The 16087-nt window shown below is 37.1% G+C and overlaps 1 protein-coding gene across 1 annotated transcript in view; it reads left to right on the forward strand.

The window, feature by feature from the left end:
* The window catches only part of MAN1A2 (mannosidase alpha class 1A member 2), a 139717-nt gene that overhangs the window by 82481 nt on the left and 41149 nt on the right, over positions 1–16087 (forward strand). Inside the window, exons 6-8 of the mRNA XM_026054301.1 lie at positions 2324–2418; positions 5283–5406; positions 5832–5925. Of these exons, the coding sequence (XP_025910086.1) occupies positions 2324–2418; positions 5283–5406; positions 5832–5925 (313 nt within the window). The remainder of the gene's footprint in view (positions 1–2323; positions 2419–5282; positions 5407–5831; positions 5926–16087) is intronic.

The raw sequence follows: 16087 nt of genomic DNA on the forward strand, positions 1-16087 counted from the left end.
TGACCTGCTGGAGAGCAGCCCCGCAGAGAGGGACCTGAGTGTCATGGTGGATGACAAGTTGACCATGAGACAGCAGTATTCCCTGGAAGCCAAGAAGGCCAACGGGATCCTGGGGTGCATTAAGAAGAGGGTCTCCAGCAGGTCGAGGGAAGTGATCATCCCCCTCTACTCAGCCCTGGTGAGGCCACATCTGGAGTACTGCGTCCGGTTCTGGGCTCCCCAGTACAAGAGGGATGTGGAGCTGCTGGGGAGAGTCCAGCGCAGGGCTACCAGGATGATCAGGGGCCCTATGAGCAACGGCTGAGGGAGCTGGGCCTGTTCAGCCTGGAGAAGAGGAGGCTGAGGGGGGACCTGATCAGCGTGTATAAATACCTCAAGGGAGGCAGTGAGGAGGAGGGGGGCGGCCTCTTTTCAGTGGTGGACAGGGATAGGACTAGAGGAAATGGCTTCAAACTGAAGCATCGGAAGTTCCACAGGAACTTAAGGAAGCATTTCTTCACTGTGAGGGTGACAAAGCACTGGAACAGGCTGCCCAGAGAGGTTGTGGAATCTCCTTCTTTGGAGATCTTTAAAACCCGCTTGGATGCAGCCCTGTGCCACGTGCTCTAGGTGACCCTGCGTGAGCAGGAGGGTTGGACTTGATGACCTCTGAGGTCCCTTCCAACCTTGGGCATTCTATGATTCTACGATTCTATGATCTGCTCTACAGCTTTCCCCAATACTGAGGTCCAGTGTAGGACTACAAAGATGGTTAAGGGACTGGGACCACTCTTCTGAGAGGTATGACTGAGAGACTTTGGCCTGTTTAGCCTATAGAAGAGAAGACTGAGAAGGGATCTTATCGCTGTATACAAGTAACTTAAGAGGAGTTAGTACCTTAAGAGAGGATGGGGTCAGGCTATTTTCAGTGTTGGCCAGTGACCAGACTAGAGGCCATAGCCACAAATTGAAACAAAGGCAGGTCCATCCGGATGTGAGGAAAAACTTCCTCACAGTGACAAAGCACTGGAACAGTTTCACCAGAGAGCTTCTAAAGTTTTCTTTTCTGGAGATATTCAAAAGCCATCTGGATGGAGTCCTGTGCAGTGTGTGGTAGGTGACCCTGCTTGATCAGCAGGTTTGAAGTAGATCATCTCCAAAGGTCCCTTCTAACCTCTCCCAGTGTGTGATTCTTACTATTCTGTCATGCCTTTTTTATGCCTTACCATCATCTCCAAAAGATGTTGAAATACAGATCTTTTTTTTCCTCTTTCGTACTATAAGTGAAGATAGTCTTCCTTGCTCCTTTTTCAGGTTTTCCAACAAAAATATTTTCTCTTTTCCTGATGTAGACTTTACAAAACAGAGAAACCCCTTTTTATATATGAACAAGGCTTTCTCATAGTCCTCATTATTTCCTTTGACTGATGAATATTGGTCAAATAGCTGCTAATAATACTTTTCTGGCATGTCCCTATTGCATCTCTTTACGCTTAGAGTGTATGTTATTTGGAAAGCATGGTAGCTCTTTCAGTAATTTTTTGTGCAATCCCTTAACCTGAGAACTGATATTATCGCCAAATAATGAGACTTTTTTGCAGAAATGTAGCAAGTAATGACAATGACATGGCTAAATTGTGTGCTAGCAACTAATTGGTAAAAAAGCAATTTCCATGTACCAAATGCACCTTTTGGGAAAGATACTTCTCATGGGTTTAGAAGGAACTGTCTCTCACTTGCTCATTTAACTAATTAATGATAGGCTCTGAATATGAATATTACAGACCTATGTTCCAAAAGTAAATCCATTTTTGTTCGGAGTAATGGAGAAATGTTACGGTGTTTCAACTTGAGAGATTAGGCTGCCACTCCTCTCTTCCTTTTTTAATGTATTATCAGTGATGGAAAAGCTACAAGAAACTCGACATATCTATGTTTTTGCATAGACAATATCCCTGAAATGACAGAGCCTCTGTTTATATTTATGTATGTGTTTGTATAAAAAAAAAAAAAAAAGAGATTGGAAGTTTGTAAAAGTTAGAATAATTATGTATGTGGGTGGAGGAAAGTTTGCTGTTGCTTTTAGCTCCAAAATATGAAGTATAGTTTAAAGACTGCTTTAGAAGGTGCTAGAAATCTAGAAATTTCTAGCATGGTTGGGGGAAGCTGCTGGGAAGATTGATGAGAACTTAATATATATATTTTATAACTTAATATATATATTTTACAGTGCATTTTTTTTTCTAAAATAATGGGCTGGGTAGGGTGAGGAAGTTCCATGCTCTTTATAGTTCTTGGAGATAAGTCAGAATTTATAACTCTGCAATTGATCCTCCTGTCTTAGGTTTTCAAGATCAAAGCAGTGCAGCTGGCAGGAAAACTTCTTCCAGCCTTCAACACACCCACAGGTATACCATGGGCAATGGTGAATCTGAAAAGGTAATGGATTTTCTTTTGGGGGAAAGGGGAAAAGTGTGGAGAGGGGGAAGTGTGTGTGTTTTCCCTTTTTCTTTTCTCCGTTGCCTCCACCTTCTGCTTATAATTGGTGTTGGCACATAAACTTTTTCTGAAGTAATGAAAGTGTAAAATTTAAAGACAAATTGATATTCCTTGCACTTGAAAATAATTTCAAGAGTTCAGACCATTTTAGTTCATTAATTGTAATAAATTGCATCCATGATTTTTAACTTGTTCTGCAATAAGAATTCAGCACAGAGGAGAACATACCTACTGTATTATGCTATCTGTTACTCTATAACTTTATCACTGATTTTTAAGACATTCTAAATCACACATTCATATTAAAACCAAAAATATTTGCAAGTAGTGGCTAAACTTCCTGGAGTTAGGCAAAGTATGAGCCTTATGTTACATTTCTGAGATTCATCGTGTTTGAGAAGGTGAGGACCCTTGGAGGATGTTGCTCCATTTCACCCTTCAGTATAGATAAAATTGCTAGCCTGTGTTTTTCCTCTGGTCAATGTGAGAAGGAGCAGCTCTAGATAGCTGCTCAAGTCAGAAGGCCTGACTGGGATGACCTGACTCACCTTGTAGAGGAATCTGCCTCTTCACTGATAATGCTAAAATGCCAGGAGTTGGCTATGACTGATACCTCCTTGGTTCTTTTGATTGTAACTTTTACTCAAGTCTTTAACTTTCTTAGAGATGCTTTTGCTGAGTAAAAGTGATGTGATCAGAGTGTTCTTTTGGGCAGTTAGCTACCAAATTCAAAAATCTACACTTATTAGCTAATTTATTTTGTACTGCTTGTGCAACACTGGAGATTTGCTCAAATTTCTGAGAGAGCTTTTAAAATTTTTACTATGTTCTTAACAGCTGAGTTAGGATGCAGCTTAGATTTGTACATTTGAGCAATTTGGAATAATAAATAGTGGAGTTTTTAATATTCAAAAATCAAATTATAAATACAGGAAGTTCAGATTTGAAATGAAATTTATAAAAAGCATCACCAAAATAATAATTCTTTAACTTACACATTATGCGTCCATTATAGCATTATGCATCCGTTTATTGTTAAATATGTTAGTTAATACTATTGCAAATTGTGGTAGTTTCTTTTTGGGTGTCATTATCAAGATAGTTAAACCATTCCGTTCTCCTAACTGTGTTTTTTTAGGTCTTAACATTTTGAGGTTTTACAATCCTTAATTTTGACTTTGCTAGATTACATGTGCAGTTGCCCCCTTCCTCTCCCTCCCGCCTCAGAAAAAAAAAAAAAATCATTTTTCTGTATATCTAACTAAATCCAAAGAGGAGTGAAAGAAAGTAGGAGTGTTAAAAAATGCTCAAAAATAGGAATGTTAAAAACTGTTAATCATTTTAGGAGAAATGTTTGTAGGTCTTTGCTAGAATATGAAGTGATTTAGGAGTATTTTGAGAGTCTGCACCCTGCTGCCAGTGTGTGTGAATGGGCAGGTGGTCATACTGCGTCAGCAGCATTTGATTCCCTGCTTCAGTCCTAGTTGACAAGGCTTAAGAAGTTGCAAGTTAGGCACAAATGGATATGGAGCAGGAACATATGGACACAGATCCCTTAGGTCAGAGCAGCACCAGGAAGGCAGTAGCAGGGGTCAATTCCCAGTAATCTAATGGGCAAGGATTGGAATACTAGAATTTCCTTATGTGCTTATAGTTGTCTGATTTTATTATGTTAATATATTGGTAATGTACAGAACCAGTTGGCATAACAGGAGAAAATACAGTGGCTGGTATGCAGGAAGGCAGTGATAACAGCACACGTGCATCTGAATGTATGTTGTGATGCTGATGTACAGTAAAGGCAAGACTTGCAAGAGCTAGAAAATGACAACTCTTTTTATTGTTTGTTGTAATAATTATGAAACACTTTTCCATTTTTATGGTAGCTGTACTAAGAAAAAAAATGAGACTATGCTTTCCTCTGTATTTTCTGTACACAGAGGTTATTGTGTTTTATAAAGGAAGATCTTTTGTCTCAAGTGGGGACTACAAATACTGCTTCATTACCACCACTCTTTTCTCATTTCTTTTTTCCCTTTTTCTAATAAACAATTTAAGAAATCAATAAGGCATTCTTCAGTGGTTTGGGTGTTATTCACAGCCTCCAACTGAATTCTGGTATGAGAAGATATAGGAATCTTCTTCAAGAAACTGTAGTCTAACATGGTTCATTAAAAGACCTTATCCTGAAAGGTGGCAAATACTCCCACAGTAAAATAAACGAAATTAGGTTAAAAAGAGTTTTTGAGGCTCACGATATAGAGACAAGAGAAAATATTGTATATCATACTTCCTCTTGTTGCTATATCATGAGACGCAAAAACTCATTATGCCTACAATAAAAATAGAGCTTTTCCATGTACCTGTACAAAGGCAACGCTCATCTAGTTTCAATTTTTAACATTGACTTCAGCAGATCCCACATGAGTAAACAGAGTGCAGCAAATGTTTGACAGAATGAGAAAGCTAGAGCTACTGCATCTGGAAGTATAGTTTTATTATGATATATCAATTTTGATGCTTAATCTTAGGAATGTGCTATCAGTAGAAACATAGATTGGGCCTAGTGTTAAAATATACTTCTGTGACATAAAGACTTTTTTCTAAAAAAAAAGACAAAAAAAACAATCCAGCCAATCAAACAACTAGTACAACCAGAACTCTTGTAATCTTAAGTGTGGATTAGTATCTTGCTATATATTACCTCAATGATTTGGCTTGTTATTGTTGACTAGAGATATGCGCAGTAAATCTGTTCTTTTCATTCTTTCCTCCCCTTTTTATACATGTTTGCTGGAACTCAGTGGTGTTGGTCGAAACTGGGGCTGGGCTTCTGCAGGGAGCAGCATCCTCGCAGAGTTTGGTACTCTGCACATGGAGTTTGTCCATCTCAGCTACTTGACTGGGGACCCTGTATACTACAACAAGGTGAGTCTCAAATTCATTTTTTTGTCACACAAGATTCTTTTATATAGTCCTGTCATAAATTGCATTATATGAAAATGCTTTTTGTATTGCATTTTCTAATGTATTTATTTCTTTCTATTTATGTTTTTGTGGTAGCTAATTTATTTCCTTTTCTATTACCAAAATAGATTATTTCTTCAAAGAGAAATTTATGACAATAAAGCTTTTTTATTTATTTCGATATGTATTTAGAAAAATAGAGAATTTAAAACACATTTTTGTGAGTCATCTTTGAAAACCAAAAGAGTACTGATCTTTAGGGAGCCATCAAAAAAGCTGCTATGGTCAGATTAAGAAAATTAGCTATTGTAAAGAAACGAGACTTAATTAGGGCAGAGATCAGACGAAAGTTATTAGTGGTGATCCTGATTCTTGATTTAATTTAGGTTATGCACATTCGGAAGTTACTTCAAAAAATGGATCGTCCTAATGGACTTTATCCGAATTATTTGAATCCAAGAACAGGCCGATGGGGTCAACGTAAGTATTTGCTATTCTGTTTATTTATAATTAAAGCTCTATTTAATACTGTGTGGCTGAATTGGAAATTAGAAAATTTATTCTGCAGAGAAAGAGCAGCATTGCTTGAAAATATCGTATGTAAAAGAATTGCTTAGGCTTGAGATTTTCTGAAGTCATGTTTTGACAATCAGCTCTCTCAGAATTCTGCCAACTCATTTTAAGGTACTTTCTAAAAACAGCGTTCTAGATATGTTCTAAAAGGTACATGCTAAAAACAGTATTCAAATCTGTCTTTTATTTGTATCAGTCAATAAAATCCTCACAAATAAAGAATGAGTAAAATGACTGAAAAAATGGTTTCCTTATTTTGATTTTTTGTTCCTGTTTTTCTTTTCTTCTGTGAGCCATTTGGAAAGAGAATTACTGTTTGTACAAATACTTTTTATAGATAACTAATGCATGCTTTAGCTGATGAAATTTGAGGGCTTACACCAGAGACCCTTAGTCCCTCATCAGGGACTAAACTTTGTAAACACCATGGTTTTACTTACTGGTACCTGAAATGGCGTGATGCTTGTATCAATGCATGCTCATAAAATGCAGCTTTAGAATGGAAAGAAGCAATTGGTTTTGATGGCAATGTAAGTGGAGAAGTAAAATACAAACATATTTCCTTTTCTTGACGTGATTCTTAAAAGAAGAACTGTATATTTTAGTGCTGTCGTAGTGGTTGTGGATAATTCTTTTTTTTTTTTTCTAAAGACATCTATTTCATTTTATTTTATAAATGAAGGAAAATGAGGAAATAAGGAAAATTTCCTTATTTAAGGAAAATGAGCAAGATGGTTAATTTCTATGTTGTGTGACACAATGGCATGTTGTGACACAATGGCAGGTTTTGGTGATTTCAATGGTTGTCTGTAAATATTGACCACTACATGTTCTGAACTTACAGGTTGAGAATTTGCTCTTGATTTTGAGTTTGATATCTAAGGAAAATGAATACAGTTGTAATTGCCATGGCTGTCAAAAGTCAATACAAATACTCATCTGTTTATTCAAAAGGCAGCTTGATGTTTTTGTTTGTCATAGAATCATAGAATCCTTAAGGTTGTAAGGGACCTTTAGAGATCATCTAGTCCAACCTCCCTGCACTCACAGTCCAACCTCCCTGCACCTGCAGGGTGCAACCTCCCTTTTCCAGTGCTCTGTCACCCTCACTGTCAAGAAATATCATTCTGAAATACTGTTTTTCTATTCCTTTTTCTTTTTCTTTTTTTCTATTCCTAACCACTTGCTTCTGCTATTTTTATTAAAAATAGTGTAATTTGGCATGTAACCAAGATTCTTTAGGGACTCTTTATCTTTGTTGTAGTAATAATGCTCAGAATTAGCAAATCTGGGGAAGAAATAATCCAGGTCACTGAAAATAAAAGTTCAGTGAACAGTGGAAGTTTTAACTTCACTGACATTTGATTGAGGTTGGACATTTTTTAAATAATTTTTTAAAGATATCTTTTGGAATAGAGTTTAAGACACAGATTGATGCTGAAATTCATAGGATGAAAAGACTTGCACCTTTTTAGAGCATTTAGTTCTGTGCTGCCCACTAGCTACAAATGCATTTCCTAAAATTTTAGATGTTGGCAGACACATTTTTCATGCAAATAAGGTCTGTAATGCAGAAAAAGATATTTGGATAGAGTTTCTAAGGTTCCCAAGTGCTACGGGCATTTATCAGCCTATCTTGAAAAGTTTTGTGGAGACATGAGAATGCAAATCTGTAGTTCTGTTTCCGTTCTAAGAAAAGGAATGGGTGAAGCACTCTCTCTGTTCAAACACTGACAGATCACTCCTCAGGAGACCCAGAAATTTGAGAACGTAGCTTTAACTGTAAGTGCATATGCACCACGGCACAGGATTTATGAGCTGGAACAGCTAAGGCTTAGCCAGCTGTTCCTTTCTTCCAGTTCTGTTGCAGAGATCATATGCTGCATCACAGAAGTCAGTTAAGTAAGGGTGGCATCTGCATTCAGTAGCTGTCAGTTCACTGGAGGACTTGTGTCAGTCTGTAAATATACTAAAAATACTAATTTTACTCATGCTGTTGATGGGACAGGATAGACTTTTACATCCTCTTCAGAAGATAAATTCAAAAAGCATTAGCTTGTTATATGCTTTTGTGCAGGATAGACTGAGACGATAAAACAGCAAATTACAACTTTTTTTTTCCTTTCAGCTTCTGGGAACCTGCCATTTTTATGTCTGCCATGACCTTTAGTTTGGTACATCTTATTTTTTACAAGCTACTTTCTCCAGATAGGCTTTTCAGTTTTTTTCAGAACTCTCTATTTGTCTACGTACATGTAACCTTATGGCCATAACCTTTCTGTGTTTTCTTTATTTATTTTTCTTCTCTTTGGACAGTTTGATTTTTTTCTCCTTATCACAGCTTATTGGCTCATTCCCAGTTAGGATTTTCATTTAATCTGTGCAGTCTTCTGACTAATTTATGAGAGGTGTGAAATAGATGAAATAAACCTGTCACACATACATGTAAACTTTTGAAGACCTACGGGACTCAGCTGAAATATAATGTTCTGGTGCTGGCTATTGTATAGCCAGCTAGAGTAATAATAACATCTGTGTTGTGCGTATAATTAAATAGACAAACTAAAGTTATTACTACCGGCTGATCATCTAAAGATCACTATACAAAATATATAATGGAAGAGTCCATTTAGGTAATGTTTTCTTTCTAGTCTTACTTTGTCTTTTACAATTACCTTTTACATTCTTCGAAAAAAAAAGAAAACTAATATATGTGATTTGAATGAAAAAATATATATACTGCTATTATTTCTCTTTAATTTTGTTCTAACAAGGTGTCAGGTGAACCTAAAGGCTCAGAGCCATTTTCTGATTCAAGACAGATTTAAATGAACAAAGAGAAACCTCCAATGCTTTTTGTGGTCTTGGTGTGGGCATGTAGGACCAGGAGCTAGATGTATCTCTACTTGTAACAGATGTTTTATGGAAAGAACTGACAGCACTTTGATATTTTCTTAAAAGGGGGCACAGATATTTGCATAAGGACTCTAGCTACATCCTATGCTTAATGAGAAAAAGCAAGGATAGCAGCTACTCAGAGCTACAATCCTAAATATTAAGTGCTTTCATAAGCAACTCGTGCCTTTGAAATGCCTCATTTAGAAATCTTTCCTTCTTCCTTGCCCTCACAAAAGTCTCAGATTTTGCAGAATCTAAATGTTGTGTTGACCATCTGACCTTTAAATGGATTGGATTTAATTGACAAATATGAAATTTATACCTCAGCTTCTGGTGTAGAGTAGGTGGATTGAATTTTACTACACTTAGCTTTCCTACAAGATCTTATGATAGGGGAAGGTGATGTTTATTTGCAAAATTGTAAAGCAAATCCATTTTTACTTACTTGCACCCATTTTTTATTACATTTAATTCATTCACGCTGTCATATGTGCAGGCACGAAGTCATCTGGGTCCAGTGGTCTGGACACAAGACAGAGACACTCGACCTCCAGTCCTCAGCACTTCTGTATGGCTCTTGCATGACAATAAGCTACTTTTTGGACAGGAGTCTGCTGCCTTTTAGGAGTTATCAGTTGTTAGGATTTGTAAACTCAGAATTCTGCCGATTCTATTCAGAATCGGCAAGATTCTACCTCAGAATCTTGTTGACTTCAACCTTCAGAAATGGACCGTCTTGCTGAATATTGTCTGGTTTTCCTCATTTGAATGTATATTTAAATCAATTAAATTTAAAATTAATTAAATTTAAATTAAATATACATTCAAATGAGGAAATAAATTTTCCTCATTTGAATGTATATTTAAAATGTGGATCTGCTCTCTTGTCGGGCAAGTAGGAAAAGTAATTCTTGCCATCCTCCTGATGTTAGCATACAGAGTTTTCTTCTGATAAGTCGTCTGTGTTAGCAGAGTGCAGTCTTTTGGGCCTTGGCAAAACCAGCATATTTCTGTTTCGCTGCTGAACATCAGTGTGCCAGCCACAGAGTCCTGGGCCGTAGTATCCGTATTGCAGGCTGTCCTTTCAGCCCTTGGTTCTATTTTTGCCTCTGGTGCTTACACACATACACACACACATATTTCCATTCATAGTTCACAACCCTGCAAAGGTGTAGTCAGTAAAATAACTTAAATCAGTTCATGAAAATAGTTTCACCAAGAAGAACTTGGCTGTGGCAGCGGGATACTTGAAAAGTTGGTGAGATGAGTACAGTCACATAGTGTCACGTGAATATCATCTATAAACATGCTTTTTAATCTTTACTTTTTTCTGTATATAAATTTATATATGTGTGTAATGTATTTTACTCAGTATTTCTGCCTTCCATATAAAATAGGTAGAGGGAAGTGGGTAGCACCACCACAGAAAATACCACTTTGTTATATTGTATCATTCCTTTCCCTTTGATTGCTGTAAAAGCTTTTGATTGCTGTAAAAACTGCTGTAAAAACTCTTGGGACCACCTGTAGTAGACCACCCAAAAACAAGCTTCTTGTTTTTCTTGTTTTTGTTGATGCCTGTTTTGCTTGGTATAAACGTTAGTCCTGGAATGCAGTTATTTTCAGAAAATTTGGTTATTTTCAGTTATTTCCTAGAGAAGTTGGCTAGGCAGAATATAAGAATTTTTATTAAAATCAAGAAATTTCAGAATTGCTAAAATTGATTCCTTTTGAATAAAAATTGAATTTGTCAAAATGACTGTATGTTGAAAGGTTTTTCTTTAATTCTAATTTCCTTTTGCAAACAGGTTAGATACGGACATGAATTAAAACATATATAACAAAGAGCATGATAGGCTTCATGTTATTGCCAGGTCAGAAAATGCCACTACTATTTTTATGTTATTGGTAATTTTTCTGTCATTATTTCTTTCACTTTTTTTATAAGAAATATGCTTGGATATATACTTGCTAAGGAAGAAATAAGAATAACTTAATGCATTTCATCTGGTTCCAAAATTTTTTGCAAGTAATAACTTTACTGAAGGGGAGCTCAAATCACTTTGGCTTCTAATCTCGCTACTGGGACCTGCTTTACCCATGGGATTTATCTTATTTATCTTGGTTATGTGTGAAAGCTCTCTCAGTTTAAATCAAAAGGCTATTTAAACTTATTTATGTCTTCGCTTTGCCAGGAAATAACTAAAGATACATATTTTGCATAAACCATGTGGAAGGCATATTTACATGTTACTGTGAAGTAAGCTTGTGTATAAATTTATTGAGCATAAGCTGGGTGTTGCTGTTAGGAACATAATACAACCTGTCTACCTAATACTATATAATACTGTGGGAAATTCCTGCCACTGCTGATGAAGATTTATAATAAAATCTGTCATCCAGGTTTTGCTTACGTCATTTTACCTAAAACAAGCCCTTTCAGACATGTTTGCAAGTTTGACTAAGTTAAAATCTGAAGGAGAAGCAGCTTGTTTACAAGAGCTTACAAAGCAATTTAAGATGAATCAGTTCACAATAATTTATCAGTGCAGGTATCAGTGTATATTTAGTGCACTGAATATAGATTTTTTTTTCAGATACAAAGAGATGACTGTGGTCTAATTAAGCGGTGCTTGTGGGAATTTAACCTCTTTTAAGTTATGCAATTTAATAGCTTTCTGGCTTTCTTGCCATTCTCTGCACAAATACTATAGAAGAAACAGGTACAATGAAGGTAGGTTAATGGGAGAGATTTCCATCTTGTATTTCCCAGCAGTTTGTGCTGTAGACTAGCCTTGTCTTTGTAGATGTGCACTAAGTGAAGGTCTTTCGTTTTTAACAATAATAGTGTAGATCAAAGTGCTTTTAATTTAAAATAGTGATTTACAGAAGACTTTCGTGGATTTAATTTATTTGGATTAAATTTACATTTTACTTATAACAGTGCAATTTCTACATAAAGAAAAGCGATAACAATGATTTTTGTCACTATCATTAAATCAGTGCTTGTCTGATTGTAGACTAGTACATCTGGGTTGAGCTGTGTAATTTAACTGAATTGCTTCGTTTACACGTCTGCAATGTAAAAGGCAAGCAATGAATAATACTGTTTTCATTTGTGATGGGGTTTTGTATCAAATCTACAGCATCATCTGTCTATATTTATCAATATTTAAAACTGACAAAAACCCATAACTATACATAAAATGTTAAGAAATGTTCAGAAAGTGTTTAAAATATTAAGAAAGCTTCTGCAGCAGTAGACTCCTAGACCTGGGGATTCGTCCTTAGCAGCTGCTGAAGCCCAGCCTAGTGCACGTGGAGCCCCGGGAGGTGTCTGTGTCCCAGTCCAAGAGGTGAAGTTAGTGATGAGGCTGAGCGTGTATCCCAGGGAGGTGCACCCCCATACACAGCCAACTCTAACGTGCCTGCCCACCCAGGCTGCTGCATACAGGGCACTGTTCTTTAGCAGTGCCCATATCAATGCCATCAGATCTCACATATCCCGCTCATCCTGTCTGGCTAAGGAGTACTGAAATCCCCTAGTGAAAAGATGCATGCTCTTACTCTCTAGATTCACAGGCACACCCACTTTTGTGCATCCTGTGAATACCAGCACGGTCCCTGAATCTCTTTACTTATCCATGACTGCACCCTGGGCCCCTGACCTTGTATGTGTAGGTGTCCTTGCTTGTTAGTCCTGTGCGATGCTTGCTGTTAAACAGATGCATCCACTCTTGCGAGCTGTCTCACGAGCACCCACAGAATCAAGGATCTCTCAAATATTAGCGTGAGTGCTCAGTCTACCTCATATCCATGCACAGACCCTGACCTCTTTACCCAGTAACTCACTTAAACCAGATGCTGATCTCCTACTCATGAATTATGTGCAACACTCATGTGTGCACGCAGTATTAAATTCACTGGAGAAAAGTAAACCTAGATCTTTCCATGAACTGGCAAATTGATCTCTGTCACATCTGATGCACTCTGATCCATTCACTTGCTGACACTAGACCCATGGGCCCTGTGACTGTGGTCTTTTCTCCAGTAGTTGAGCACCTAGACCTCTCTTGGACACTAGTCCGTCCAGTTGCTGCTGAGGCATATGGGCCTCCTGATTTGCAGCCCCATTCCCAGTTGCTGGTACTTAAGCTTTGCGGCACATCCCCTTGTCCCTGCAGTAACTGGCAGCCAGACTTCCCTTGCACCACGGTCCTTGCAGTTGTTGGAGCCTAGACTGGTAGGCTCTGACCTGTGACCTCTTCTCCAATTGCTAGCATTTGCACCTTGCAAGTACCTTGCTCTACTTGCATGTAAAGTACATTATATGAGGGGAAAAAAAAGAAATATTTAAGAGTATTTTATAAGAAAATCAATTAGGCTTAGGACTCAGTCGAACAAGCATATGCTTGACCAGCCCCATATAATCTCCTCTTCCATTTTCCCATGCCTATTTTTCCCCTGGTCCACCCTGATCTTTCCCCACCTTTAGCACTTATAAGCATGACAAAAGTTTTGCATAGTCCCACAAGCCCTCACAGGTAGCCCATAAAACTCATGATAATCATGTCTCCTGCTTCATACCAGTGACAAAGTTTGGGTTGACCTTCTTCAAGGGTTGTATGTGAGTAGTTCCTTTAGTGGCCCATCAATCAGTGGCTAAAAAGTTCTGGTCTTCATTGTTGTCTGTTACCACCTGCTCATTAACATTTATATGTCTCTCATTTGTTAATTTTCTTGTGTTTTCTTTTGTTTTAACTCTTATACTGAAAAGTCCTTAACTAGTGGACCTAATGAAGCAGATACTCTCACATTCTGCATACTCTTACATGTTTAGTTCAAATGCTGAGAGTAATAGGCCTGTTAACTGAAGGATATTATACTAGCATTGTGAACTCTATTTAAAATAATAGGTAAGTTCTGTCTTTCAAATGCAGACTTTCAAAGGTGCTACAAAGACTGATAAGTAAATCACAATTGATTTCAATTGTCTTTACTTTCACTACTAAAACTGAGCAAGAAGCCCCTTCTCTCAGTCTTTATATCCACCCCTGGAAGATTAAAACCCTTGCAGGTTGCAGACTGAAACAGATACTACTGAAAAATGAAGTGCTCTTTCAGAAGATTAAAAGTATGTTACAAATAAAACGGAAACTCAAATGTGATTAAATCCTACATAAGAGGTTGATACTGCAGTTATGGATAGATGAGATAGATGCTAGTACAAAAATGCTTAAGACTGTACTTTAGGAAATACTTGGCCAGCTGAAGCTGTTTATGTTCTCCTTTAGTGTGGAGGTATTTTGCATTGCTCCCATACCTCTCAGTTATTTATTTACCAGGTCTCCTTCAGCAGAGCTACTCTTATAGATTATATCTGTTAATACCTTCACCTGCTTCACCTGAGAACACACAAAAAAACCAGCAATGCCAAGAGTCCTGAAAAATGACATTCTGAAGTGCAAAGTCAAATCCTGACAAAACACCTATGACCAAAATGGAAGTGAATTGCTCTGTGTATTGGTTTTTGTTTTAATTTGTTATAATTTTTCTTTCAGTTCAGGACATTGACAACTAATTAAAATAAAAGGTAATTTTTAGACTTCCAGCAGTAGACCTGCATGCACTTGCTGCAGATGAGGAGGGTGTTTGGTCTCAGTTATATAGTTTTCTTTAGAAACCAGTATGTGATTTGAATATCAAATAATCTGTCTAATCTCAGATGGGGAATTCCCCTCCCACTTTGACTTTAGAACTGTGTGCAAATGTAATTATCTATGTTCCAAGAAAAGTTTGCATTCCTGTTTGATTATTCATTAGAAGCCAAGAGTGAGTTAATCTGATAAAACTTTGTTTTAATGAAATATAGCAGAGCTGTGCTGTGCGAGGAATGTGTTTTTGTAAGGCTACAAGGTTAACGCATTTTGCTGGTCTGCTGACTATGATAATGGAAAAAGAGAACATTGTTTAGTGTTTCTAAAGATTCAAATATTATTGGAAAGTTAAATATCTTTGGAGATTATGTATTTCAAAGACAGTATAAAGAGATTTTTTAAGATAGTATTTGGGCAAGGTTTAACTGAGTTCTGAGAGTATTTCTGTAAACTGTTGTGGAAAAAAAACATACTTTTAGAGGCAGATATGCTAATCTTGATAAACTGTTGTTTTAGTGGGGAACACATCAATATCTAGAATTTGAAATCTGTCCCTCAACACCTTTAAAATTTGTTTTCACCACTGAAATTCAATAAATTCATCTGTCTAGATAGAATCCAACATATTTTTGAGACTAAGCTGTTGACCTTAAAGGCAGCCAATTTAAAATGATTATGAACTAAAAGTGTATCTTTCAACAAATATTTTGTGAGATTTTGGAGTCTGGACTACTCTTAACTCTCAGATTTCTTTAATTTTTTTTTCAAGTAGTAGAGTCCCCAAATGCTTTATTATTTGAACCATTTTGACTTTGTTCAATTCCTGAGTCTATCAAAGTCTTATTCTAAACTTGTTACAAGCTTGCTACTTTTACTTGTTTTGATTTTATTCCTTGCATATTACTTAGCTATTTGCCCTGCTTCCAATTCATGTTTCTGATTATATAGACTTTGCTCCCTAAATCACTAGTAGATTTGAGATGGTATGTAAGTGCATTTCTTACCATTCTCCCTTCACCATGTGAGACTTCATTTTTTGAGTCAAACATGGAGATGCATCTTCTGGTGTTCCTGTGAGATGTGTTTCCCATTGGTGGAATAAAGGGGAGGAGTCTGTGTTTTCTTTTCCTGTGGGTAGAGGATGCATCTTCCTGATGGTTCTTCTCCTCGTGACATTCTACTAGAAGCTGTGCTGTCCAGTGCCAGTGAGGTAAAATTCCCCTTCCTATCTTGGAAATTCCAATGAACACATAACTGGATCTTTGGTTGCAGATATGCTATATAATTGTTTGGCCTTCATGCTGAAAAAGTGAAAGCAAGACTACTGTGAATGCGGTGCAAATGTAGAGCGCTCTCTAGATCTGCCTCAGTTCATTCTCCACTATTGAGCAAATCTTTAACCCTTGAGAACTGGGAGGTCTGGAGAAAACCTAGCTAAAGGTAACCTTTCCTGAAAGTGATGCACCTCTGTGGTGCATACCAGAAAAAGCAACCCAATCATTTTGAATATAAAT

Source organism: Nothoprocta perdicaria, unplaced genomic scaffold (genome assembly GCF_003342845.1).
Source record: "Nothoprocta perdicaria isolate Ctin4 unplaced genomic scaffold, notPer1 scaffold_120, whole genome shotgun sequence".
Lineage (NCBI taxonomy): Eukaryota > Metazoa > Chordata > Aves > Tinamiformes > Tinamidae > Nothoprocta > Nothoprocta perdicaria.